The sequence below is a fragment of the Drosophila miranda genome, chromosome 2, assembly GCF_003369915.1.
Source record: "Drosophila miranda strain MSH22 chromosome 2, D.miranda_PacBio2.1, whole genome shotgun sequence".
NCBI classification, from domain to species: domain Eukaryota; kingdom Metazoa; phylum Arthropoda; class Insecta; order Diptera; family Drosophilidae; genus Drosophila; species Drosophila miranda.
Window position 1 is genome coordinate 22,574,094 of NC_046675.1, and position 23,270 is coordinate 22,597,363.

The following is a 23,270-nucleotide window of genomic DNA, read 5'->3' on the forward strand; positions in this document are numbered from 1 at the left end:
CTTTCTTTATAAATAATTTTATTTTAACCCAACCTCAAAATTGGCTCGGAAAAAAATTGGACGGGCAACAACAACAACACCTTAAAACGAAGCGTTTTGGCTGAAAACGTAATCCGCAAAAGTGAAAAACGGAGCCTGCCTGATTGTATTCTCGCAAAATTCTACAACCATAATTTGTTGTTGTCAATTGTTTTACAACAACAACCTTTAACTAGCGACCTCTCAAATGGCCGAAAACGAGAAATTTACAATCGGGAATACCAGGCGAACAGAAGGAGGAGGTCGCTGGTTTTTTTTTTGTTGGCCGATTTGGGGCTGCACTGGCCTCCTGTGATCGGAAAAATATGATTTCCCTGATTTGGAATGGTTTATAAGAAGCAATCTTGCATTTCTTGTATTCTATGCTATTTGTGGGCCGTTCTGGGCATGCCATGAGTTCTTGTGATCGGAAAAATATCCTTGATCCTTGGATAAGGACTCCAACATCGACAGCCGCAAATATTTAGGTAAGTTATCTATTTTTGGTCCGATTTGGGGATGCCATGGCTTCCTGTGATCGGAAAAATATACCGAGTCGAATGATGATGGGCTTTGAGAAAGGTTTTTCCATCCCTAAAGACCAATTTTAATGTAATAATACTCGGCAAGGATTACAATTGGATGTAATTTTTATTCATCCTTGTTTTCTATACCGTAAATTGCTCTAGGACCGTGCGCCTTGAGGACTCTGCAGCTCCTTGGCTGGCCTCGTCATAGTGGCCCTGCTGCAGGCGATGATTCTTTAGGGCCGTGCCCTGGATAAAACGCTCGCCACAGACCCCGCACTGATAGGGACGCTCGCCCGTGTGGCGCCGAATGTGGAGCGTCAGGTCGTTTGACTGGGTGAAGCTCTTGTCGCAGTAGGTGCACTTGTAGGGCCGCTCGCCATTGTGGATGCGCATGTGCTGCTGAAGTTTGTAGGATCTGGCGAAGCCCTTCTGGCAGACGGTGCAGATATGGGGCCGCTCTCCGGTGTGCGTCCGGCGATGGCACTGGAGATCGGAGGAGCGCGGAAAGGCCATTTCGCAGTAGTCGCACTTGAAAGGCTTCTCGCCCGTGTGCCGACGCATGTGGATGATGAGGTTGGAGGAGGAGCTCACAGCCTTGCCACAGAAGGCGCAAAGGAAGCGTTTCGGCTCCTTGGGCGACGTTGGCCGGATGGCAGCCCGTACGGCGCTCGGAGTCCCTCCCACTGGGTTGTGGAACTTCTTCACATGGGCCGTCAGCCGGTCCTTGCGATTGTATTTCCTCGGGCAGAGGCCGCACTGAAAGATTGGACACACAGCTTTCTGCTCCGCGGGCTCATCCAGGGGTGGATCTTCCTGTTCTTCGGTCTTCCCGTGCTGCAGCTGCATGTGCAGCTGGAGATTGGACTCCCACATGAACTTGTAGCCGCATTTGGCGCAGGTGAACTGCTTCTCCCGGTTGTGGCACTGCACTCGCTTGTGATGCGCGATAAGATCGGGAGAGACACTCTTGAAAATGCACTGATCGCAGCCGTCGGGGATCTTCTCCAGCCTGTGCATGGCCTGCTGGTGCTGATGCAGCTCGTACTTTCGCACACACCGCAGCTGGCACATGCCACAGGTGTAGAGAGCAGGCGTGCCCGGTGGCTTGGACTCCTCCTCGTCCGTCTCTGAATCGTCCAAGTGCAGCTCGAATCCCATTTGGTTGGTTATCGAGTAGTTCTGCAGGGACGAGAGCTCGTGGTGACTGCCCGACGCCGTGGTCTCCAGATGGACGCGAAGGGCAGCAATGCTGGGGAAGCTCAAGCTGCACACTTTGCACTCCACGCTCTTCTGGCCATTGGCTTGGCCATAGGCACTGAGGAGGGCTTCCGCGTAGGGCAGCTGGCTGGCTCCGATGCCGTGCCGCTCAATGTGCTGCAGGAGATTGGCCTTCCTGTAGAAGCGGCGCGCGCACCAACGACAGCGATATATGCTCGATTCCTGGGCATGCATCAGCGTGTGCCGCGTGAGATCCTTTTGCATCTTGAAGCTGCGATTGCACTCCCCGCACTGGAGGTCGAACTCAGCCTGGATGCTGGGTTCCTCTGCAGCTGGCGGCTGTCCTCTTTGCTGATGCGAGGCACTGGCGTGCAGCTTCAGGTTCTCCCGCCAGCGGAACCGGAGCGGGCACTTTCGGCACTGGAAACGCTTCTGCGGGTTCCGGCAGAGGGTCCTGTAGTGATGCTCCAGCAGCGTCTCACTCACGAACCGCGCCTGACAGTGGGCACACACAAGCGAAGCCTCCTCCCACTGGTGTTGCTCCAGCTGGTGGGCATACAATTGATGCTTTCGCCTCACCTCCACCTGGCAGATGTTGCAGGCGTACCGCTGCTGGTCAGCTTCTTCGGAGCTCTCGTCATCATCCTGCTCTGAATCCGTTTCCGTTTCACTGCTCTCCAGCGAGAGCTCAAGGCCAGCCTCGTTGGTTATGGAAATAAAACGCTCCAACTCCAAGCCGCCGGCCACATCGCTCATGATCCTCTCCGCCAGCTCTTGTTTATCCAGGGCAGTGCCCAGCTCCGGATAGAACGAACGAGAGGCACTGGGAATATCTCTCTCCTGTGGAAAGCACACGCTATATTGGTGCGCACTTAGGTGATTCCTCAGATCGGAGATCTTCGAGTGGCGCGAGAGGCAAATCATGCACTGGATTTGCTTGCAGCCATTTGGACGGCATAGTTGGGCCAGCTGCTCCCCTGGCATTCTCTGAATACTGTTCGTAGAGTTCGATTGGACGCAAGGCTGCTCCTCATTCACAGTCTCCTGATGCTGCTCGCTGTGCACCCGCATGTGGGACTTGAGGCCATCCTTGCGGTGGAACTTGCGGTCGCAAAAGGCGCACTCGTATTGGGCTGCCGACGGGGGGCGATGCATGCGCTTGTGACGGGTGAGATCCTTGTGCCAAATGAAGACCTGGAAAACAATGGGAATTTTAGTGATGCTACGACTGGGGCTGCGGGAGCTCTCAAACCTTTTCACATTCATCGCACTGAAGCTTGGCGGCCGAAGATTTATGTTTTCTACCCTGCTGGCAGTCCTCCGACTGCTCCTGATCCTCATCCTTGTCGTGGTACAATCGCAGGTGTTGCTCGTAGTTCGATTGCCACACAAAATGAAGATTGCATCGCTGGCAGTGGTATTTCGAGTGCTTTTTGGCACAGGAACGTCTGCGATGTTGCTGAAGCAAAGGATTCGAGACGAAGCCAGCGCCGCAATCCTGGCAAGAGCAGGGGTACGTGGTGCCCTCTTCGGAGTGGAGTCTCCTTTGATGTTGCAGCAGCTTGAGCAGCCGAATGGTAGTCTCTCCACACAGGAGGCAGGTGTGGGAGGGATTCGGCTTTTCCTCCGTTTTGTCTGCGTCTGCATCGCTCTCCTCCGTGTCGGAGTCAAAGAGATCCAGCTCTTGACCACTTCCCGTGCAGGCATTGTAGTAGCGTCCAAAGTCCTGGGTCTCATAGTCCCCAGCTATGCGGGTGCTCAGCTCGGAGAGGCTGCTGCCCAATCCGTTGGGATAGTAAGAACGGAAGAAGGCAGAATTCTGCTGCGGATCAATGCCACTCAATCCATGTCGATGGGTGGCCAGGTGAGCGCGCAGCTGCCTTAAGCTGGGAAGCTGGGCATCGCACAAGCAACAGATGATTTGCCTGTATGACTGCTCCTCCTTGCGATGGGAGCAGGCATGCCGCTCAAGGTTCTCCAGCCACATGAACTGCCCCGGACACTTGCGGCAACGATAGCGCTTCGCTTTGCTCTGGCACTGGGTCCGCTGGTGCTGTTCAAAGAGCTTTGCACACACAAAACCCACTTTGCATAGGTTGCAGCGCTGGGGAATGGGCGATTGGGTGTGCTCCTCCAGGGTGTGCCGCATCAGGCGGTATTTGCGTGTGTACGACAGATTGCACAGGTCACAATGGTACGGTGGGTCTCCGCCGGCAGGCTCATCGTCAGAATCGCTCAGGCACAGCTCGTAGCCATGGAAATTGACCACAGAAGAGTACTTTTCCATCTGCCCTTCGGCAATTTCCGAGCAAATTTGCTTCTTGATCTTTTCCAGGTCAAATGGCACACTGGCAAAATGTTCTTTGACCACATCGTTGTCCGCTCGCAGACTAAACAAACTATCCCCGCGGACGTGACTCGCTAAATGGGATCGGAGCTCCTGCATGCGCTGGCACTTTAAGCCACACAATTTGCACTGTATTCTCTTCAGTCGCCCGGAGCTGTACAAACGCTCCGCGTATCTCCACTCTTTCTTCAGCTGGAGGGCCTGGCACTTGGCCTCCCGCTTCTCGTGGGAGCGCAGATGGAACGTGTACTTATCCTTGCGCAGAAAGCCCTTGCCACAGGTGTCGCAGACGAACGAGGCCTTCTCGTAATGAATGCGAGCGTGACGCTTCATGTCCCGGAACCAGGAAAACGTTTTGCCACACACCTCACAAGCATGACGGCCTTCGGAATTCCTTGACTGGCTTTTGGCCAGACCAGGAGGACGTCCACGTCGCCGCTTGTTGGTTGAAGTACTGACCTCCTCTTCACTGTCTGCCTGTAGCTTGACTTTACGGGGACGTCGCCGCAATATATAGGGCTGCTGCTCATCCAAATCATCATCTCTGCAGAGCAACAGGTAAAGCAACAATTAAATAAGTTGTTTTTTCTTTAATTTTTCTTACTCACTCATCGTTTGAGAGTGCATCGACGGCCTTCTCATACTCGCTGGCACTTTCTGGCGTCCATTTCAGCTCAACGGAGCTCAACACGCCAGCCGACTCCACATCCACGTCGGACGACCTCTGTGCCTCTCCAGAATCGCTAAAATCTCTTTGCTCCTCGTCAATGTCGATCTCTGTTTTAATCTGCTGCTGTGGTATGTCAATGGGGGTCTCCTCCAGACATTCCCGCAGCCGCACCAGCAGCTCTCCATTGACTTTTCTGGCCTGCTCCACAAAGGCGTAGGCGTTCTCCAGCCTGTCCAAGCAATCTGCGCACAGATGCTGGGGCAGATTGTCGTCAGCATTCTCCAGCAGGGGCTAAACAATATATTCAACGAACGGTATTCTTTTATTGCAATGCAATATAAATAAATGCAAGCACTCACATCGATCTGTGTCAGCTCTTGGAGCACATCATAGAAACTTTTATTCGTGTACTTGTCCAAGGAAGTGGACAGGGGCAGCAAATGGCTGTTTTGCACGGCACACGTACGGCAAATATTGCTAGGCAGCATTTTTACTCCCCCTAAATGTTATTTAAACATATTTTTAAATATAAGTTCTTTAAGAAACACGATATCTTTCACATGCGATAAAATGATTCAATTTTCAATATTTTCGATGGGTTACAATCGGGTAATCGTTCTCCGTCAAGGATTGCAAACCATATTCCTCGATTTTGATATTCCGCTGAATATTACCAGCTATATAGAATATTTAGCCATGCCCACATAATTTTATCCGATTAATTAAACTATTCTCAACTTGACTGGCTTATTTTAAACACTTGCTTTTATTGCATTTTGCGTAAAAAAAGGTTTTTGCGAAATAAGTCAAACAAAAAACAAATAGCGAAATAGGTCAATCAAAGCAAACGAAAAGGGAAATTCGTTCATATTGCTCAATTTTGATATTCCATTGAATAATGCTGACTAACTAAATCTTTCAGTAATGCCCACATAATTTTATCCCATTGATGAATAAATTTTCTACAAGATTGGATTGTTTTTAATCTCTGCTTTTATTGTATTTGTTGTAAAAAAAGGTTTAATGGAAAAAGTTCACCAAAAAAAGAGTCGCTATGTTGCGTGTAGGCCTTTGTATACCCTATTTTGTTAATTTTATATGAATATGAAACGTGATTTATAAAGACCTTTTCTCAAATTGATATTCTTTAGACATATTCAAGTACATTATTAGTATCTTGTGTATATTTATCTCGATTCTGATACCTACGGAGTCTTGGATGACAAACGTATTCACAATTCTATAACATCCATTTCCCCCAGGGTATGTGTGCATGGAATTAGCAACATGTTTGTGTATGGAATGAGACTCATTGTTGCAATAGCGAAACTGCGGCGAATCGGTTATTGCCTATATTTCAAGCTATATAGATTTGCCCACTTAGCTTTATCATAGATAAATGCATTTTCTACAAGATTGCTTCTTTTAATTACCTTTATGTATTTTATTTTGACCAAAAAACGGTTTTCAAGTAAATGTTGCCGCAACATTTGTTTATGGAATTAGCAACATTTGTGTATGGAATGGGACTCATTGCTGCAAAAGCGAACTGCGGCGAATTCAAATTTTGGTCAAGCCCAGTGTGACCCTCAGAAATATACCGTCTAATTTAAAAAATATACTGACGAATTCCAGCTATAAATATCGATGGTGTTATTGATTAAAAAATTAGTATCGGTGGTTTTATATCGATGGTTTTATATCGATGATTATAAAATTTTCGATATCGATGCTGTTATTGATTATTTTCAAATATACCGAAATATACCAAAAAATACCAAAAATTTTGCTGTTAGGCGCAATCAGCTGCACTTCCTAACAGTGCTGTTATCGAAAAAACCAGCTTTTCAACACTAAGCCAGGCACAACAGCTGCTATTGATAAAAAATATTGTTGTTGGGAAGCTTTATCAAATCCATTTTTTAAGCTATGACCCGGACCTGCAGAATCTGTGGCGATGCAAATGGGCGTAACTGGATCGAGACGCCGGTGGAGAAGTATGCCGAGAAGACCTTCAATCAGCTATTGCTGGAGCTAACGAAGATTGAGGTGAGCGAAATGGTGGCAGTTCCAATTTCCCACTTAACAAACGGTGTTTTTGCAGTTGACCATGGTCCAGGCCGAGAAGCTGCCCCACTGGTTGTGCTCCAGTTGCTCCCAGAAACTGGAGAGCGCCTACGATTTTGTGTTGCAGGCGAAACAGACGCACAAGCTGTGGCTGCAACAGCTGGAGGATACGGGCCAGATAATGAGCTGTGGGGGGGCCTTGGAGTGTCTGCGGGAGACCCCCATACATCTGTTCGAGATCGAGGGCGTAACCATCAAAACCGAAGCGCTAGAGTCAACGGTTGCAGATGTCGGTAACAGCTCCTCCGATCCTCTAGTCCGCACACGCATCAAAAAGCGTACCGTCTTTCACTTCAGCGATACGGAGGATGACCAGGATGATGTGCCGCTAAGGCATCGCAGGACTGCCAGTCAAGCGAACAGCTCGTCAGCAAAGCTGCACAAGTGCAATCTGTGCGGCAAATCCTTCAGATATATCACAAATCTCTATCGCCACAAGAAAAGAGATCACGGCTATCCCGGGCATTCCAAGGGTGAGAGCTCCGAATCATACCAAAACACACAAAAGAGCGCCGGGGCAGCGCAAGAAACTTCCAATTTGGAGTAAGTAGATCCCCATTAGAAATGCATGCTGTTTCTGACAATATTTAATTTGAAAATAGACAAAACGATCATAACGATGATGATGATGATAATGATAACTACTACAAATGCGATCAGTGCGACAAAACCTACAAGCACATAATGGTGCTTATCAAGCACAAGCAGAATGTCCATGAAACCAATCAACTGCCAATCCAATCTGGGCCCAAGCGAAGGAACAGAAGGGACGTGGGTGAAGCAGCAAGTCCAGCTTCTTCCGGGAAATCCATACAACGAACCAGAATCAGCACCGATACCCTGGTCCATAGCCTCATCAAAGCAGTGCAGTAAGATTAAGATAATACCTTGTTTAGTGTTTTTCACTGATATATTTCCATTTCAAGGCTGTCGGATGAGGATGGAAACAGCGGCACCGACAACTATTACAAGTGCGATCAGTGCCACAAATCGTACAAATACATTGTAAGCCTCATCAAGCACAAGCACAAGGAGCATTCGGAAGCTGATAAAAACTGGGACGATGAGGACAATCAACCATTGGCCTCCACATCTGCTCGCGCCTCCGCTGCCTCAGGCTCAGGCTCTCCCACCAAGGCATCGCGAATCAATCGTCGCGTTCAGGGCTTCGATCTGCATCGCTGCGAGCCGAATGGTGCGAAAGAAATTCAGTGCATGATCTGTCTGCGGAAATTCACTAAATTGCGTGAGCTGAGAGATCACCTCAGGTCGCATCCCACCGATTTTAATTTCCAGGCGCACGGTGAGCCTATCGAACGCATTGCCGAGGGCTTTTTCAAGACGGCTGTGGAGTCCACTGTGGAGGGTTTGAAGAGCAGAATTCTGCACGATCTAAGGATGGGTGCCTTCGGACGCTTCTATTCCATTACCAACGAGGCGCGCTACGAGATGAGTCTGGACAGCTCCGACACGGACAGCGACGGCGATGCAGATGTTGTACTAAGGCGAAGCTATGCCTGTGAGCTATGCGACTCCCCGGAGGCCAGATGGCCGCGCAAGTATCAATTGCACGAGCATCACAGGCAGCTGCACACCTGGGAAGAGGCTCCGCATGTCTGCCAGCGGTGCGACTCGCGTTTCCTCAGTCTCCAGCTGCTGGAGCATCATACTATACAGCTCTGCCAGAACACTCTGAAGCGATACATGTGCGACAAGTGCCCGCAGCGCTTCTTTTGGCGAAAAAATCTGCGTGCCCATCTTGTCGAGCACAAGAGCAAGGTGGGATTTATGACCAAATATTAAACCGAATCTAACAAATCTCTACTGTGTTATCCTTCTCAGCAAGACAACTATCCGTGCGACCAATGCCAGCGTAGCTTTCAGGATAAAAGCGCCGTGACCAAGCACAAGCTGATGATGCACCGGGATGAAGCGAATCAACTTATTCCCTGCCGCTGGTGCTCACGGACATTCTATCGTCCCGCCCTCTTGCACAAGCATGTCGAACGGCATGGCTTCACCGGCGAAGATTTGCCTCTTGCAGAGACATTACTGGCCGATGCAGCCAAGCCATTGGGCCCAAAGACTGTCCAGTGCAAGATCTGTGATCTGCAGTTTGTAAGCGTTGCAGATCTGCGCCGTCACAATGCTATGCTGGGCCACAGTGAGCGGATTACCGATTACATGATCAGCACCGAGGCTGGCTTCGAGCTGTTATTGGAGGATACAGATGACAGCGAAGACGACACTACGGGGGGCAGATCCTACTCGTGCGATCTCTGTCAGATGACGTTCCGTCGCCGAAGGGAGATGAGCGAGCATCAGTATTCATTGCACGCATTTGACAAGTTGCCGTATGGCTGCGAGCATTGCATTTATAAGACCGTGGATAAGGTAGGAGTAGTCACTAAACATCAGTGCAAATCATGACATTTCTAATTATTTCGTTAATCCCTTTCAGCTCATGCTGGAGCATCATCTGCGCACACAATGCCTGAACAACGAGAAGCCGTTCAGCTGTTCCCGCTGTAGATACAAGTTTATGTGGAAGGAGAACCTGGAGCAGCACTACACCATTCAGCATTCCAAGCAGCCGCCCACCCAAGAGCAGTCGTCCATGCCCTTAAGGAGAAGGCGACGCTTCAGATATCAATGCCCTCAGTGCTGGCGATCCTTTGTGGCACAGCCCAGCCTCGATAAGCATATAAGGGACATGCATGTGGCCAAGAGGAATCCGGGCAAGAAATACCTCTGCTCCCTCTGTGGCCTGGAGTCGCTGACGCCCAACAAGCTGAATATCCATATGCGTCGCCACAACGGAGAAAAGCCCTTCAAATGCGATCTCTGCGACATGCGCTTCACAGTCCACTACGAGCTAAAGGTCCATCGGCGGAAGCACACGGGCGAGCGGCCCTACCAGTGCACCTTCTGTGACAAGCATTTTGCCCGACCCGACAAACTGAGACGGCATGTCTACATGCACAGCGCTCGTCGCTAGACATGAATCTATTACGTTTAAATAGAGATCCAAAGATGTCTCTCTTTAGATCACTTCCCAAACGCGCCATGGGAAGATCGAGAGAGAGAGGCAACGAGCTTTTTAAAAACCAAATCTGTGAGATTTATTGAGAATGGGAGGGTGGGATTGTAGTCTCTAAGTCAACCAGTCTGTTTTTGAGAGTAGGCCACATCGCACACGGCACCGCATGGACAGAAGAGACACAAAATGACTAATCAAACAGCCCCGGAATGGGTGAATAAACAGCTTTTTAATGGTTTGCTGGAACAGACCCACGACAATTTCAAGGCAATAACTAATTTTGCCACCAAAGCGGCCATCAGCGAGGGGGAAAACTACCTAACGATCGTGCTGCGTATTCAAATAGGAATGCAACTGCAAGGTAAGCGAGAAGGTGGCTTATCAGCAAGTCTCATTGACTAACAACTCACTGCAGATGATAGCGAAAAGGAGGTCAGCTATATACTGAAGATACCGCTGGTCAACGAGAGTGGGGATGATGAGTTTCACGATTTGTTCATAGCGGAATTTGAGATGTACGATCGTGTAATACCGGAACTGGAGGCCCTCTATGCTAGCAATACTTCACTCTCACCCAGCTTTAAGCCATTGCACATGAAGTTCCCAGAAATGACAACCAAATGCGACTATATCCTCTTGGAAGATTTACGCACGAGGGGCTACAAGAATGCTGAGAGGACTGTGGGTCTGGAACAGTTCGAAGTTGAGGCAGTTCTGAAGAAATTGGCCCAGTGGCATGCCGCCTCTGCCAAGAGAGTCACTGATCTGGGAGAATACGAACAGGGTCTCAGGGAAAGCTACTTTACGCCCGAGCATCTGAAGGTGATTGAAGGATTCAACATGAGTTTTACCGTCCCTTTTCTGGAATGCATGCAGAAGTATGGTCTTGAGCCGGGTCATCTTCTTCTGATAGTGAGTAAGATAACGAAGATGAGGCATAAATTTAAATTTGGGATAATCCGCAGAGCGACTACACTTCCCGCCTGACAGATCTCTATATGGAGTTTGGAGCCAACGATCCTGAAGAGCTGAATGTTCTTAATCATGGAGATTTCTGGTGCAACAATTTCATGTTCAAGTACAAAGAGTCTGGGGAAGTAGAGGATGTGTGCTTTGTGGACTTTCAGCTGCCTAAATATGGTAAAAAATATTAACAATCCCTTTTGTAATATTTTGATACATTTTCTCCACTTTTAGGGACACCTGCACAAGACCTATTCTGTCTGCTTATAACCTCGCCAAAGTTCGACATCAAACTAAAGAAGTTTGATTATTTTATAGAGTATTATTATCGGCAACTGGTGGAACACCTTGCTCTTCTGAAATACAAACAAAACGCACCAACATTGTCGCAGCTTCGAGATAATCTCCACAAAAACAGCCTCTGGGGTAAGGCCTTATGGGGGGTTGGGTGTTCATTGTCATGATCATAAATCATGATGGATCTCTTTATTGCAGCGTTCATATGTGCCCAGCGGATGCTGCCCATAGTTCTGATGCCTCCCGACGTGGGCTCAAATATTGGCAATGTCATGGGCGACTCGGAAGAGGCGTCTGCATTCAAGCGTAAGATGTTTCAGTCGCCAGCCTACGTGGAGCAAATCAAAGCCATTTTGCCCTGGCTCATTCAACACTCGTTTATAAGATGAGCGGGTGATTGCAATGGCAAACAGGTTTAGACCCGACCCCTCTCAAAGTATTTAAAGTATTATAATAAATTTTATTGGACACAAGGCAAGCTTTCTTACTCAATCTCATTATTTCCTACGAGGATCGCTTATATGTAGATCGCCCCATTCATAATATGATGAGGAAAGTATCCCCCCAAATATTTCAATGCCATACATGATCAGAAATGGTGGAGAGTGCTTTAGTTATTGAGAGAGATGATTCAATTGAATTGCTGAAGCTTTTCGAAGCCGATTGGAGAGGAGAGGAGACCGAGAGAAAGCTCTGGCTATCTGCGATTTGTTCTTGGTGGTCGGTCTATGATAGCTAGAAACCGATAATTACCAAAGCTCTAGAGCTAGAGTCGGTACGCTGCGAACACAAAGCTATATAAAGCTGAATATAAAACTATCAGCTTCTACCCGACTGGCGGCAGTCCACAAAACCCTGTCCAACCAGGCGTATACTTGATTTGCGAGTGTAAACTTTTGTGCGAAACGAATTTCAACAATATGGCGGCCAGCAAAGTACCCGACTGGATAAATGCGGAAATATTTGAAGATGTTCTCAAGTCAACGGTGCCTGGCTATTCCAAAGTGAAGACCTTCAAGGCTGACAGTGGCTCTGCCGCGGGAGAAAACTACGCAACGATCATGCTGCGTGTCAACATCGAAGTGGAGCTGGAAGGTAATATCCCTTGCCGCTGGAGTGGTGAATTTCCTCCATTTCAAACTTATCTTTTTTCAGATGGAAAAGCCAAGGATGTTTCGTACATGGTGAAGCTGCCCCATCAGCTTGAGTTTTACCAGGAAATGATGAAGAAGACCAACATTTTCGAGACTGAACGCTTGATGTACAATGACGTTGTTCCCGAGATGGAGGCGCTGTACAAGGCAGTGGGCGTAGATTTGATTTTCGGTGCCAGGAGCTACGATTTCAAAGGAGCCAAGAGCGATTATGTTCTGCTGGAGGATCTGGGCCCAAAGGGATTCAAAAATGCTAACCGTCTGGAGGGATTGGATCAGACGCACACGGAAAGAGTTCTGAAGAAGTTGGCACAATGGCATGCGGCCTCGGCCGTGCGTGTGGCCACGAAGGGCTCATATCCGGAGATACTTACCATGGGCTTCTTCAAGGAGGAAAGCAAGCCCATGATGACCGAAATGATTAATGGAATGATGGCGAGATTCCTCAAGGTCTGTGTTACCTTCGAGGGCCACGAGGAGTGGATAGAACAGATTGTAAGTAACCAAATATAATCCTGGAAAAGGTAATTCTGGAAGGTATAGCTGATATCCCACCTCGCCAATTCCAGAAAGCACTTATTCCCGCATCCATAGATGAAATGTACAAAATGGCCAAGATCGATCCCCAAGAGTTTAATGTTCTGAACCATGGAGACTCTTGGTCCAATAACATAATGTTCCAATACGATGCCTTCGGTACGATTAAGGAGGTGTATCTTGTGGATTATCAGATTCCCAAGTACGGCACAGTGGCCCAGGATCTGTTGTACTTCCTGCTTTCGTCCACCAGACTGGAGGATAAGCTGAGCAAATTCGATTACTACATCAAGTTCTACCACGACAGTCTGATCGAGAACTTGAAGATCCTTAAGTACACGAAACCCTTGCCCACGTTGCGAAGCATTCACTTGGCCCTATTGAAATATGGAGTTTTCGGTAGGTCAATCTATAATAAACTCTTTAATGTTCATAATAACACTCTCAATTCCAGGTTACTCCGTTGTAACTGGAGTTATGAGTGCAGTTCTGTTGGATCCTACGGAGAATGCCAGCTTTGAGAACTTCGTGGGCGACAGTGCGGCCGGGGAGGCCTTCCAGTTGCAGTTGTATACCAATCCTCGCTACCGCAAGCATATCCAGGCTATCCTACCCTGGCTCCTCAACCGTGGGGCCTTGGAGATCAGTGCTCCAATAAGCCAATGACAATTTACAAAATGTATGCCCATTTTGCGATAGAATTTAACGCAACCGACCGACCGTGTGATAATGCTGATACTGATAACTGTTTTTTTTGATAATGTGCATACACAAGTATTAATAAAAAACTAAAATTATTCTCCAAACCTAAATCGATAACGGGTTTTACAATCGAATCAGTTTGCCAAAAGTCATTGTGAATCGTATTTTGGGTCGATGGGAGGTTGAAGTGGGTTGACTCACGCTTCCATAGAAAAAAACACAGAAGATAGCGACACTACGCAACTGATGTTCAAACAAAAAACGAATACTTTGACATGAATGCGAAATTGTCGTATCAAAACAAAACACTTGCTGAAAAAAGCTTTCATCTGTAATATTACGAGTACACTACGTATACTACTACTACGATCTTTCCGAACATTGTACTCCCAAAGCTTCATCGCTATGGTATGGTATGGATGGTATGGACACTAAGAGATCTGTATAGAGTGAAATTTTGATGTTAAAATGGAAGTAAAGTTCAAACTGAAGGCCGTCGAGATTTCCAAAAGGAATTATCTTTTTAACCGATTTGTTTAATACTAATTATAAAACGTTATTACTTATGATTACGTGCACAATTTCTGAAAAACTAAATAAAATGTTGGTAATTTGTCCCTAGAAAAAAAGACTTTTCATGTCATTGACCTACGTTTCTGAATATGAGCAAATTCTACACTTCTAACGTACCATATATGGCTATAACTATTTGATAGAGAAACGAGGGGGAACGTTGTGAGTTGCTGCTATGACCGCAACTCTACTATTATACCCGATACTTTGTAAGTATGGCTTTCCCTCGGCAGACGACGAGTACATTGAGCGACAAAAAGTGTGTGAGAGAGAGACAGAAAATCAGTCTGAACGTGTCGTCGGGCGCTGCGAACGAAAATTGATTTTTACCCTTGGCTATAATAATAATCCGATCTGATCTAAATTCGGAAATCTGGTACATATGGTCATTCTCTATGATTGTTAATTTTTATTTTTTAGTTTTCCCGTTCACTTTTTGCAATTGGCAAAGCCGACCATGAAACGTCTGTGTTAAAGAGAGACAGAGCGAGAAAACAATTAATTTTATTCTTCATTCTGGCTATAATAATGATACGATCTGGTACGATAATGATAGATTCTGCATTCTAGAAGATATAATACTTTTCTTCGATTCTGCGGATGGTTTTCTCGTATCCTTAAAATTGTGGATGCCATAGATTTCGTCCTTTGTGGGGGCGGAAGAGGGCAGGGAGAAGTTTTGAAATACACTTGTAGCAGTGACATATCACAGAAGAATACAAAATGTCGTTGCTCTAGCTCTTAAAGTCAATGAGCACTAGGCGCTCATAGGGACGGAAAGACGGACAGACAGACAGGGCTCAATCGACTCGGCTATTGATGCTGATCAAGAATATATATGTATACTTAATGGAGACGGAAACACTACCTTCTGGACGTTAAACACATCCATTTTCACCACAAATCTAATATACCCATTTAATCATTTTGAGAGAACCAGAACCAGCGTAGCAAAACAAAACGTGATGAACGCCAGTGCTAAAAGCTCTCTCTCCCCCAGCGACGACATACCACACACTTCCGATTAGATCTTTTATTATATTAAGTAATACAATCAGCAAACACCTTGCTAGCATAATGCCACTTCTCTAATTTGGCATGGAACTCGAGGACTTTTTTGTAAATTTCACTTTATATTTAATCAGAATAATACGACTAAAGTAACTAAAGTAAGTTTCATTAAAATGAAAAAATGAGATATCGAAAATATATTTTGTGGATCTGCAACTGATAAAATGAGGAACAGTAGCACAGGTGGGTAATGCACTCGTATTCTATCCTGCAATGGCAAACGGGCTTAGATCCAACCCCTCTCAAAGTATTTAAAGTATTATAATAAATTTCATTGGACACAAGGCAAGCCTTCTCAATCGCATTATTTCGTACGAGGATCGCTTATAGATAAGCCCCATTCATAAAATGATGATGAAAGTATCCCCCCAAATAATTCAATGCCATACATGATCAGAAATGGTTGGAGAATTCCTTTGTTATTGAGAGACATGAGAGGAGAGGAGACCGAGAGAAAGCTCTGGCTATCTGCGACTTGTTTTTGGTGGTCGGTCTATGATAGCTAGAAACCGATAATTACCAAAGCTCTAGAGCTAGAGTCGGTACGCTGCGAACACAAAGCTATATAAAGCTGAATATAAAACTACCAGCTTCTACCCGACTGGCGGCAGTCCACAAAACCCTGTCCAACCAGGCGTATACTTGATTTGCGAGTGTAAACTTTTGTGCGAAACGAATTTCAACAATATGGCTGCCAGCAAAGTACCCGCCTGGATAAATGCGGAAATATTTGAAGATGTTCTCAAGTCAACGGTGCCTGGCTATTCCAAAGTGAAGACCTTCAAGGCTGACAGTGGCTCTGCCGCGGGAGAAAACTACGCAACGATCATGCTGCGTGTCAACATCGAAGTGGAGCTGGAAGGTAATATCCCTTGCCGCTGGAGTGGTGAATTTCCTCCATTTCAAACTTATCTTTTTTCAGATGGAAAAGCCAAGGATGTTTCGTACATGGTGAAGCTGCCCCATCAGCTTGAGTTTTACCAGGAAATGATGAAGAAGACCAACATTTTCGAGACTGAACGCTTGATGTACAATGACGTTGTTCCCGAGATGGAGGCGCTGTACAAGGCAGTGGGCGTAGATTTGATTTTCGGTGCCAGGAGCTACGATTTCAAAGGAGCCAAGAGCGATTATGTTCTGCTGGAGGATCTGGGCCCAAAGGGATTCAAAAATGCTAACCGTCTGGAGGGATTGGATCAGACGCACACGGAAAGAGTTCTGAAGAAGTTGGCACAATGGCATGCGGCCTCGGCCGTGCGTGTGGCCACGAAGGGCTCATATCCGGAGATACTTACCATGGGCTTCTTCAAGGAGGAAAGCAAGCCCATGATGACCGAAATGATTAATGGAATGATGGCGAGATTCCTCAAGGTCTGTGTTACCTTCGAGGGCCACGAGGAGTGGATAGAACAGATTGTAAGTAACCAAATATAATCCTGGAAAAGGTAATTCTGGAAGGTATAGCTGATATCCCACCTCGCCAATTCCAGAAAGCACTTATTCCCGCATCCATAGATGAAATGTACAAAATGGCCAAGATCGATCCCCAAGAGTTTAATGTTCTGAACCATGGAGACTCTTGGTCCAATAACATAATGTTCCAATACGATGCCTTCGGTACGATTAAGGAGGTGTATCTTGTGGATTATCAGATTCCCAAGTACGGCACAGTGGCCCAGGATCTGTTGTACTTCCTGCTTTCGTCCACCAGACTGGAGGATAAGCTGAGCAAATTCGATTACTACATCAAGTTCTACCACGACAGTCTGATCGAGAACTTGAAGATCCTCAAGTACACGAAACCCTTGCCCACGTTGCGAAGCATTCACTTGGCCCTATTGAAATATGGAGTTTTCGGTAGGTCAATCTATAATAAACTCTTTAATGTTCATAATAACACTCTCAATTCCAGGTTACTCCGTTGTAACTGGAGTTATGAGTGCAGTTCTGTTGGATCCTACGGAGAATGCCAGCTTTGAGAACTTCGTGGGCGACAGTGCGGCCGGGGAGGCCTTCCAGTTGCAGTTGTATACCAATCCTCGCTACCGCAAGCATATCCAGGCTATCCTACCCTGGCTCCTCAACCGTGGGGCCTTGGAGATCAGTGCTCCAATAAGCCAATGACAATTTACAAAATTTATGCCCATTTTGCGATAGAATTTAACGCAACCGACCGACCGTGTGATAATGCTGATAATGATATCTGTTTTTTTTGATAATGTGCACACACAAGTATTAATAAAAACTAAAATTATTCTCCAAATCGATAACGGGTTTTACAATCGTATTTTGGGATCGAGGGGGGGTTGAAGTGGGTTGTCACTAACTCTTCCATAGAAAAAAAAACACAGAAGATAGCGACACTACGCAACTGATGTTCAAACAAAAAACGAATACTTTGACATGAATGCGAAATTGTCGTATCAAAAAAAAAATACTTGCTGAAAAAGCTTTCAAAAAGCTACTATTACGATCTTTCCAAACATTGTACTCCCAAAGCTTCAGCGCTATGGCATGGTATGGATGGTATGGACACTAAGAGATCTGTATAGAAATTGTAATGTTGAAAAGGAAGTAAAGTTCAAACTGAAGGCCGTCGAGATTCCAAAAGGTATTATCTTTTTAATCGATTTGTTTAATACTTATTATAATACGTTATTACTTATGATTGCATGCACAATTTCTGAACAACTGAATAATATTTGTAGCCCAAAAAATAATGTCATTAACGTAGGTTTCTGAATATGGGCAAATGCTACTCTACTACCGTACCATATATGGCTATAACTATTTGATAGATCTATACATATAGTGCTCTTACATCCCAACGCCCTCTGCATTTTCAACGTACATGCTTCACACTGCCCATTTTCAATCTTTTTCGATTGAATTTTCCGATTGTCCGATTGTATTTTCGTCCTTGGAGATTTTAATCTTCCAAATATTTCCTGGTCTCCATCCAAGGACTCTAATCAGATGTTTCCATTCATGCAGGTAAACAGCATTTGCAATAGCATAGGTAGGATTTTAGAACTTGTCTTTACCACCGACACAACGAATACTCTAGTCTACAGAGGATCCCGTCTATATTTTCCCGAATACCTTTACCATCCCACCCTGGAAATTGATACCCACCAAATGAGATCGAGCCCGACACTAACGCATTCTACAGCACAGATAATTTTATGACTTATGGTTTGTACATTCATCTTTCTACACAGTTTACCTGATCATAGTTAAACTCTAAACAATAAACAATAGCTAGAGAAAAAGCTTAGTAGAACCAGCGTAGCAAAACAAAACGTGAAGAACGTCAGTGCTGAAAGCTCTCTCGATTAGATCTTTTATTATATTCAGTAATCCAATCAGCAAACACCCTGCGAGCATAATGCAACTTCTCTAATTTGGCATGGAACTCGAGGTCTTTGTTGTAGACTTGACTTTATATTTAATCAGAATAATACGACCGACAGTAATAGAGCGACAAAAGACTGCCCTATGCGTTTATTCGTTATGCGGTGCAGAGTACTGTCTGACGATAAGTGTATTCTCCAGATGTCTGGTTTGATTAAAGAAATAAAAAAGGTTATGCAGTCTACAATATAATATAGTATATATGCACTTTATCAGTGATAGCACCTTATCACTTAAGAAAGTATTAGATTTTATTAGTCGCTTCAAGAGCAGTTAATTGCTCCCGAGACTATATAAAGGGCTGCACTTAAATAAAAAGAAGTGTAGTAGGTCTGAGGGCGAACGAAAGTACGAGGATTCCACAGACCATGGACACACAGAAAGCCATCGAAACTCCAGAATGGGTGAGACCTGAGATCTTTGAAGATCTCCTAAAACACCAGGTCAAGGATTACAAAGAAACGAAATCTCTGAGACCCAGTGCAGGAGTCGCTAAGGGCGAAAACTATGCCACCATAATGCTGAGGGTTGAGTTGGATGTAGAAACTGAAGGTAGGTACTTCTTAAATCAGTCTGTTCTAGAGTCAAACCATACAAGCAAATTTGTTTCCTTTTCAGACAAATCACAGGTGACAAAGGCCTTTATGCTGAAGACACCCATGGCTGCACATCGCCTTATATTAATTAAAGGAGATAATATTTTCGACACAGAGCGAGGAATGTATTTGAAAGTAGTCCCCGAGTTGGAGCAAATGTATCGCGATGTGGGTCTCGAGGTGAAGTTCGGGGCTGACGCCTATGAGATCCCCACCAGCGATTACTATGTTCTGCTGGAGGACCTGAAGCCCCAAGGATTCAAGAATGTCGATCGTCTACAGGGTTTAGATCAAGCTCATACCGAGAGTGCTCTGCGGAAATTCGCTCAATGGCATGCCGCATCGGCAGTCCGTGTGGATACCAAGGGGCCATACGAGGAGAAGTATACAAGGGGATTCTTCAAAAGCCAGCCAGTCTTAAGCTCCATCTGCAATGGTAGCATGAAGTCGTTTCTGAAGTACATTGAACTCTACGAAGGACACGAGACGTACTTAAAGGATTTGGTAAGCAAAGAAATGGGACAAACGTCCTCTTAATGCCTTTTCTAATTTGTACGTATATCTACAGCATAATATTTCGAAGAAGTTAATGGATGTGGTTGTTGGTCTAGGAGAGCCGAAATCTGATGAGTTCAATGTTCTAAATCATGGAGATGCGTGGAGCAATAACATTATGTTTCAGTACAACGAGAAAAATGAGATATTGAATACATATTTTGTGGATCTTCAATTGCCAAAATGGGGAACAGTAGCACAGGTGGGTTATGCGCTCTTATGCCATCACGATTGCTATCTAATACTATATTTTTTCCTCAGGATTTGTACTACTTCCTCCTTTCATCTCCAAGCTTGGCTATTAAAACCTCGAAATTCGATTATTTCGTTTGGTTTTATCACTCGGAGCTCGTCAAGCACCTGCAACTTCTAAGGTATTCAAAACCTCTGCCTACGCTAAAAAGTATACTTCACGATCTTTCCAAGTACACTGGTTGGGGTAGGTGATCCTCTTGAAATACGTTTTACAATATTTTTTCAATCTTATCCTCATCTATCTTTTAGGTTTAATTTCCACCATATGGATACTAGGTTATGTTTTGATGGATCCCACTAATTACACTGGCCTTGAGGCACTCTTTAGTGACGAAGAAAGTAGTTTTAAGAAATCAATGTTCACTAATCCCAGATACCGAAAGCATGCGGAAGTCCTTTTGCCATGGCTCCAATATCGGGGCGCCCTGGAATAAACAATAAATTATATATTTTCAATATATTGTAAAGGGAATCTACCCAATTCATTTTTTTTACACTATTTTATAGCCTAGGAAAACGCTATTTCAACGCTAAAAATGCAGTGTAACGGACAGAAATAGAACGGAACGAACATGTTCATGTTGTCTAAATGAAAACTACATCTACAAGCATACATACATACATACATTAAAAGAAATCTCCATGTTACTTACATTATATCGACATTAAAATGTTTGATTATGACATATACATGCTTTCTACCTAATATCTACATGATCTACACCATCATAATCTTGCGAGGGTATTGGGGTATATTAGGTTTGCGGTGAAGTGGATGTGTGTAAAGCCCAGAAGGAAGCGTTTCCGACCCGACCCTATAAAGTATATAAATTATTGTTCAGCATCAGTAGCCGAGTCGATTGTGCCATATGTGTCTGTCCGTCAGTTCGTCTTGTTAGACGCATAGTTCTCAGAGACCATAAGAGCTAGAGCAACGAACTTTTGTATCCAGACTCGTGATATTAAACTGATTTATAGAGAATGACTATATCTAGCATCTGAATCAGTCTCTCGCTCATACACTCTTCGTCGTGGAGGGACCCATACTGCCTAAGTAACGGGTATAAATGTAAAGCCGCGGACGTAGCTGCGACTCACAACGATCCCTTTCGGTTTTGAATGATTTTTGTCATGACATGATTTTGCAAATAAAGTTGAGATGCAAGTCCTTACGAGTTACGTATATAACGTAAACCGTGATAACAAGCTTATCTTCCGGATGATGATTTTAACAAACCTTGGGTTTAATGAAAGTAATTAATGAAAGTTGGACCTTTTGTGCCTAATCACAATGAGAACGTAAAGATTTGAGATAATCAACCGTCTTGTCTGTCTTAAATGATAATGTTTATCGCTCATAACAGAACAATTTTTTCGCGAGAATATTTAAAAGACTGCGGTAGAAGGCAGCCAGCACTACGAGTAGATCTCTTAAAGCGAAAGAATCAACACAGTTCTCCTAAGATGCCGCCACAGACCAAGGACGAGGGGGAATGCAGGGAAGCTAACCAAATTCCGGAATGGGTGAAACCAGAGGTCTTTCAGGATCTCCTAAAACAGCAGGTTAAGGATTATAAGGAAACAAAATCCTTGAGAACCAGCGCTGGTGTCGCTAAGGGGGAAAACTATGCCACCATAATGCTGAGGGTTGAGTTGGATGTAGAGACTGAAGGTACTCCTCATATCGAATCAGCTTTGTTTTGTATGTTATAATAGAGGATCTTTTTTTTCCGCTTAAGATAAATCCAAGATCACAAAGGCCTATATGCTGAAGACCCCCCACGACACAGACTCCTATCGAAAACTATTGCAAAAATCAAATATATTCGATATAGAGCGCGGAATGTACATGAAAGTGGTTCCCGAACTGGAGCAAATGTATCGTGACGTGGGTTTCGAGGTGAAATTCGGTGCTGACGCCTATGAGATCCCCTCCAGCGATTACTATGTTTTGTTGGAAGACCTGAAGCCCCAAGGATTTAGAAATGCCGATCGTCTAGAGGGTTTGGATCAAGCTCATACCGAGAGTGCTCTGCGGAAACTCGCTCAATGGCATGCCGCATCGGCAGTCCGTGTGGATACCAAGGGACCATACGAGGAGAAGTACACGAAAGGATTTTTCAAGAGCCCAGAAATAGTTCATGCCCTGTTTGACGGCAGCATGAAGTCGTTGCTGAAGTACATAGAACACTATGAGGGGCGCGAGACGTACTTAGACGATTTGGTAGGAAAACTAACTAACAAAGTAAATTATAATGAGTACTTAGTATGTTATCTAAAAATGTCTCTACAGCTAAATATCTCGAAAAAACTAGGGGATATAGCGGCTGATATAAGCGAAGCGAAACCTGATGAGTTCAATGTTCTCAATCATGGAGATGCTTGGAGCAATAACATTATGTTTCAGTACAACGAGAAAAATGAGATATCGAATACATATTTTGTGGATCTTCAACTGCCAAAATGGGGAACATTGGCACAGGTGGGTAATGCACTCTTATTTCATCTCGATTGCTAGCTAATATTTTTTTTTTTTTCTCAGGATTTGTACTACATCCTCATATCGTCAACAAGCTTGGGCATAAAAACATCGAAATTTGATTATTTCATTTGGTTTTATCATTCAGAACTCGTTAAGCACCTCCAATTGCTGAAGTATTCAAAGCCTTTGCCTACGCTGAGAAGCATTCGCAATGATCTTTCCAAGTATAGTGGTTGGGGTAAGTAGTTCCATTCTAAAATACAATTTTCCAATTTTTAATTTAATCATAAATCTTTCAGGCTTGGTCTGCTGCATATCTATAATGGGATTCGTTTTACTGGATCCCATACTGGATGATGATGGTGATTTCGATCAAATTCTTAGAGGCGAAGACAGTAATTTTAAGAAGTCAATGTGCACAAATCCCAGATACATAAAGCATGTGAACTCCATCCTGCCATGGCTGCAGCATCGTGGGGCAATGGAATAGTAATATAATTAATGTAAGTTTTAGATTGGCTTTCAACCTACCACAAAACACAAATTCAAAGAGCTCATTTAAGCCTCGAAAGATTACAATAAGTGATATCGCTGTACTTATATTTGATGATATGTCATTCTGGTAATTAAATGCACTTTTGTTAATCGAGAGAAGAGAATGTTCTGCCCAAAGCTCTAGTATATGTGCTTTAAAATAGCCGATTTCAGCATATATCTTTAG

The 23,270-nt window shown here is 44.9% G+C and overlaps 7 protein-coding genes across 10 annotated transcripts; 6 read left to right on the forward strand and 1 right to left on the reverse strand.

The window, feature by feature from the left end:
• Positions 1 to 27: 27 nt before the first annotated feature.
• On the forward strand, positions 28 to 10,017 carry LOC108156934 (zinc finger protein 208). Of its 2 annotated transcripts, XM_033389927.1 has the most exons (7): positions 28 to 506; positions 6,711 to 6,832; positions 6,888 to 7,453; positions 7,513 to 7,779; positions 7,837 to 8,689; positions 8,753 to 9,304; positions 9,372 to 10,017. In XM_033389927.1, exons 2-7 carry the CDS (start codon positions 6,713 to 6,715, stop codon positions 9,906 to 9,908), a joined length of 2,895 nt encoding a protein of 964 aa, XP_033245818.1. In that variant the 5' UTR covers positions 28 to 506; positions 6,711 to 6,712; the 3' UTR covers positions 9,909 to 10,017. The 2 variants fall into 2 exon arrangements, with proteins under 2 accessions (XP_033245818.1, XP_017144183.1); XM_017288694.2 differs by lacking the exon at positions 28 to 506 and having other exon boundaries at positions 6,616 to 6,832.
• Positions 651 to 5,357, reverse strand: LOC108156641 (zinc finger protein 91). Its single transcript, XM_017288241.2, has 4 exons — positions 5,143 to 5,357; positions 4,722 to 5,074; positions 3,019 to 4,657; positions 651 to 2,960 (listed from the first exon to the last, which is right to left on the reverse strand). Exons 1-4 carry the CDS (start codon positions 5,269 to 5,271, stop codon positions 687 to 689), a joined length of 4,395 nt encoding a protein of 1,464 aa, XP_017143730.1. The 5' UTR covers positions 5,272 to 5,357; the 3' UTR covers positions 651 to 686.
• A 31-nt stretch (positions 10,018 to 10,048) lies between the features above and the next one.
• On the forward strand, positions 10,049 to 11,683 carry LOC108156936. The gene is made up of 5 exons (XM_017288697.2): positions 10,049 to 10,311; positions 10,366 to 10,862; positions 10,916 to 11,090; positions 11,148 to 11,339; positions 11,409 to 11,683. Exons 1-5 carry the CDS (start codon positions 10,137 to 10,139, stop codon positions 11,597 to 11,599), a joined length of 1,230 nt encoding a protein of 409 aa, XP_017144186.1. The 5' UTR covers positions 10,049 to 10,136; the 3' UTR covers positions 11,600 to 11,683.
• A 352-nt stretch (positions 11,684 to 12,035) lies between these two features.
• Positions 12,036 to 13,713, forward strand: LOC117187384. Of its 2 annotated transcripts, XM_033389929.1 has the most exons (4): positions 12,038 to 12,305; positions 12,366 to 12,859; positions 12,934 to 13,300; positions 13,356 to 13,713. In XM_033389929.1, exons 1-4 carry the CDS (start codon positions 12,131 to 12,133, stop codon positions 13,565 to 13,567), a joined length of 1,248 nt encoding a protein of 415 aa, XP_033245820.1. In that variant the 5' UTR covers positions 12,038 to 12,130; the 3' UTR covers positions 13,568 to 13,713. The 2 variants fall into 2 exon arrangements, with proteins under 2 accessions (XP_033245819.1, XP_033245820.1); XM_033389928.1 differs by having other exon boundaries at positions 12,036 to 12,859.
• Positions 13,714 to 15,842: 2,129 nt separating this feature from the next.
• Positions 15,843 to 17,512, forward strand: LOC108156935. 2 transcript variants are annotated; one of them, XM_033389883.1, is made up of 4 exons: positions 15,845 to 16,109; positions 16,170 to 16,663; positions 16,738 to 17,104; positions 17,160 to 17,512. In XM_033389883.1, exons 1-4 carry the CDS (start codon positions 15,935 to 15,937, stop codon positions 17,369 to 17,371), a joined length of 1,248 nt encoding a protein of 415 aa, XP_033245774.1. In that variant the 5' UTR covers positions 15,845 to 15,934; the 3' UTR covers positions 17,372 to 17,512. The 2 variants fall into 2 exon arrangements, with proteins under 2 accessions (XP_033245773.1, XP_033245774.1); XM_033389882.1 differs by having other exon boundaries at positions 15,843 to 16,663.
• Positions 17,513 to 18,980: 1,468 nt separating this feature from the next.
• On the forward strand, positions 18,981 to 20,539 carry LOC108154298. Its single transcript, XM_017284551.2, has 5 exons — positions 18,981 to 19,213; positions 19,280 to 19,761; positions 19,826 to 20,014; positions 20,074 to 20,251; positions 20,317 to 20,539. Exons 1-5 carry the CDS (start codon positions 19,030 to 19,032, stop codon positions 20,499 to 20,501), a joined length of 1,218 nt encoding a protein of 405 aa, XP_017140040.1. The 5' UTR covers positions 18,981 to 19,029; the 3' UTR covers positions 20,502 to 20,539.
• A 956-nt stretch (positions 20,540 to 21,495) lies between these two features.
• On the forward strand, positions 21,496 to 23,196 carry LOC108154289. The gene is made up of 5 exons (XM_017284540.2): positions 21,496 to 21,739; positions 21,807 to 22,291; positions 22,361 to 22,549; positions 22,610 to 22,787; positions 22,849 to 23,196. Exons 1-5 carry the CDS (start codon positions 21,532 to 21,534, stop codon positions 23,037 to 23,039), a joined length of 1,251 nt encoding a protein of 416 aa, XP_017140029.1. The 5' UTR covers positions 21,496 to 21,531; the 3' UTR covers positions 23,040 to 23,196.
• Positions 23,197 to 23,270: the final 74 nt, after the last annotated feature.

What these genes read in the sequence shown, in the direction of transcription:
- LOC108156641 (XM_017288241.2), bottom strand. Translation starts at nt 5,271, where the DNA reads ATGCTGCCTAGCAATATTTGCCGTACGTGTGCCGTGCAAAACAGCCAT. An exon ending in AAGAGCTGACACAGATCGAT is followed by an intron (nt 5,075 to 5,142) that starts GTGAGTGCTTGC and finishes TATATTGTTTAG; the next exon opens with CCCCTGCTGGAGAATGCTGA. An exon ending in AGTGCGATGAATGTGAAAAG is followed by an intron (nt 2,961 to 3,018) that starts GTTTGAGAGCTC and finishes ATTGTTTTCCAG; the next exon opens with GTCTTCATTTGGCACAAGGA.
- LOC108156934 (XM_033389927.1), top strand. Translation starts at nt 6,713, where the DNA reads ATGACCCGGACCTGCAGAATCTGTGGCGATGCAAATGGGCGTAACTGG. An exon ending in CAAGAAACTTCCAATTTGGA is followed by an intron (nt 7,454 to 7,512) that starts GTAAGTAGATCC and finishes ATTTGAAAATAG; the next exon opens with ACAAAACGATCATAACGATG. An exon ending in AGCCTCATCAAAGCAGTGCA is followed by an intron (nt 7,780 to 7,836) that starts GTAAGATTAAGA and finishes TTCCATTTCAAG; the next exon opens with GCTGTCGGATGAGGATGGAA.
- LOC108156936 (XM_017288697.2), top strand. Translation starts at nt 10,137, where the DNA reads ATGACTAATCAAACAGCCCCGGAATGGGTGAATAAACAGCTTTTTAAT. An exon ending in CGGGTCATCTTCTTCTGATA is followed by an intron (nt 10,863 to 10,915) that starts GTGAGTAAGATA and finishes GATAATCCGCAG; the next exon opens with AGCGACTACACTTCCCGCCT. An exon ending in CTTTCAGCTGCCTAAATATG is followed by an intron (nt 11,091 to 11,147) that starts GTAAAAAATATT and finishes CTCCACTTTTAG; the next exon opens with GGACACCTGCACAAGACCTA.
- LOC117187384 (XM_033389928.1), top strand. Translation starts at nt 12,131, where the DNA reads ATGGCGGCCAGCAAAGTACCCGACTGGATAAATGCGGAAATATTTGAA. An exon ending in AGGAGTGGATAGAACAGATT is followed by an intron (nt 12,860 to 12,933) that starts GTAAGTAACCAA and finishes CGCCAATTCCAG; the next exon opens with AAAGCACTTATTCCCGCATC. An exon ending in ATTGAAATATGGAGTTTTCG is followed by an intron (nt 13,301 to 13,355) that starts GTAGGTCAATCT and finishes TCTCAATTCCAG; the next exon opens with GTTACTCCGTTGTAACTGGA.
- LOC108156935 (XM_033389882.1), top strand. Translation starts at nt 15,935, where the DNA reads ATGGCTGCCAGCAAAGTACCCGCCTGGATAAATGCGGAAATATTTGAA. An exon ending in AGGAGTGGATAGAACAGATT is followed by an intron (nt 16,664 to 16,737) that starts GTAAGTAACCAA and finishes CGCCAATTCCAG; the next exon opens with AAAGCACTTATTCCCGCATC. An exon ending in ATTGAAATATGGAGTTTTCG is followed by an intron (nt 17,105 to 17,159) that starts GTAGGTCAATCT and finishes TCTCAATTCCAG; the next exon opens with GTTACTCCGTTGTAACTGGA.
- LOC108154298 (XM_017284551.2), top strand. Translation starts at nt 19,030, where the DNA reads ATGGACACACAGAAAGCCATCGAAACTCCAGAATGGGTGAGACCTGAG. An exon ending in GTTGGATGTAGAAACTGAAG is followed by an intron (nt 19,214 to 19,279) that starts GTAGGTACTTCT and finishes TTTCCTTTTCAG; the next exon opens with ACAAATCACAGGTGACAAAG. An exon ending in TTCCAAGTACACTGGTTGGG is followed by an intron (nt 20,252 to 20,316) that starts GTAGGTGATCCT and finishes TCTATCTTTTAG; the next exon opens with GTTTAATTTCCACCATATGG.
- LOC108154289 (XM_017284540.2), top strand. Translation starts at nt 21,532, where the DNA reads ATGCCGCCACAGACCAAGGACGAGGGGGAATGCAGGGAAGCTAACCAA. An exon ending in GTTGGATGTAGAGACTGAAG is followed by an intron (nt 21,740 to 21,806) that starts GTACTCCTCATA and finishes TTTCCGCTTAAG; the next exon opens with ATAAATCCAAGATCACAAAG. An exon ending in TTCCAAGTATAGTGGTTGGG is followed by an intron (nt 22,788 to 22,848) that starts GTAAGTAGTTCC and finishes TAAATCTTTCAG; the next exon opens with GCTTGGTCTGCTGCATATCT.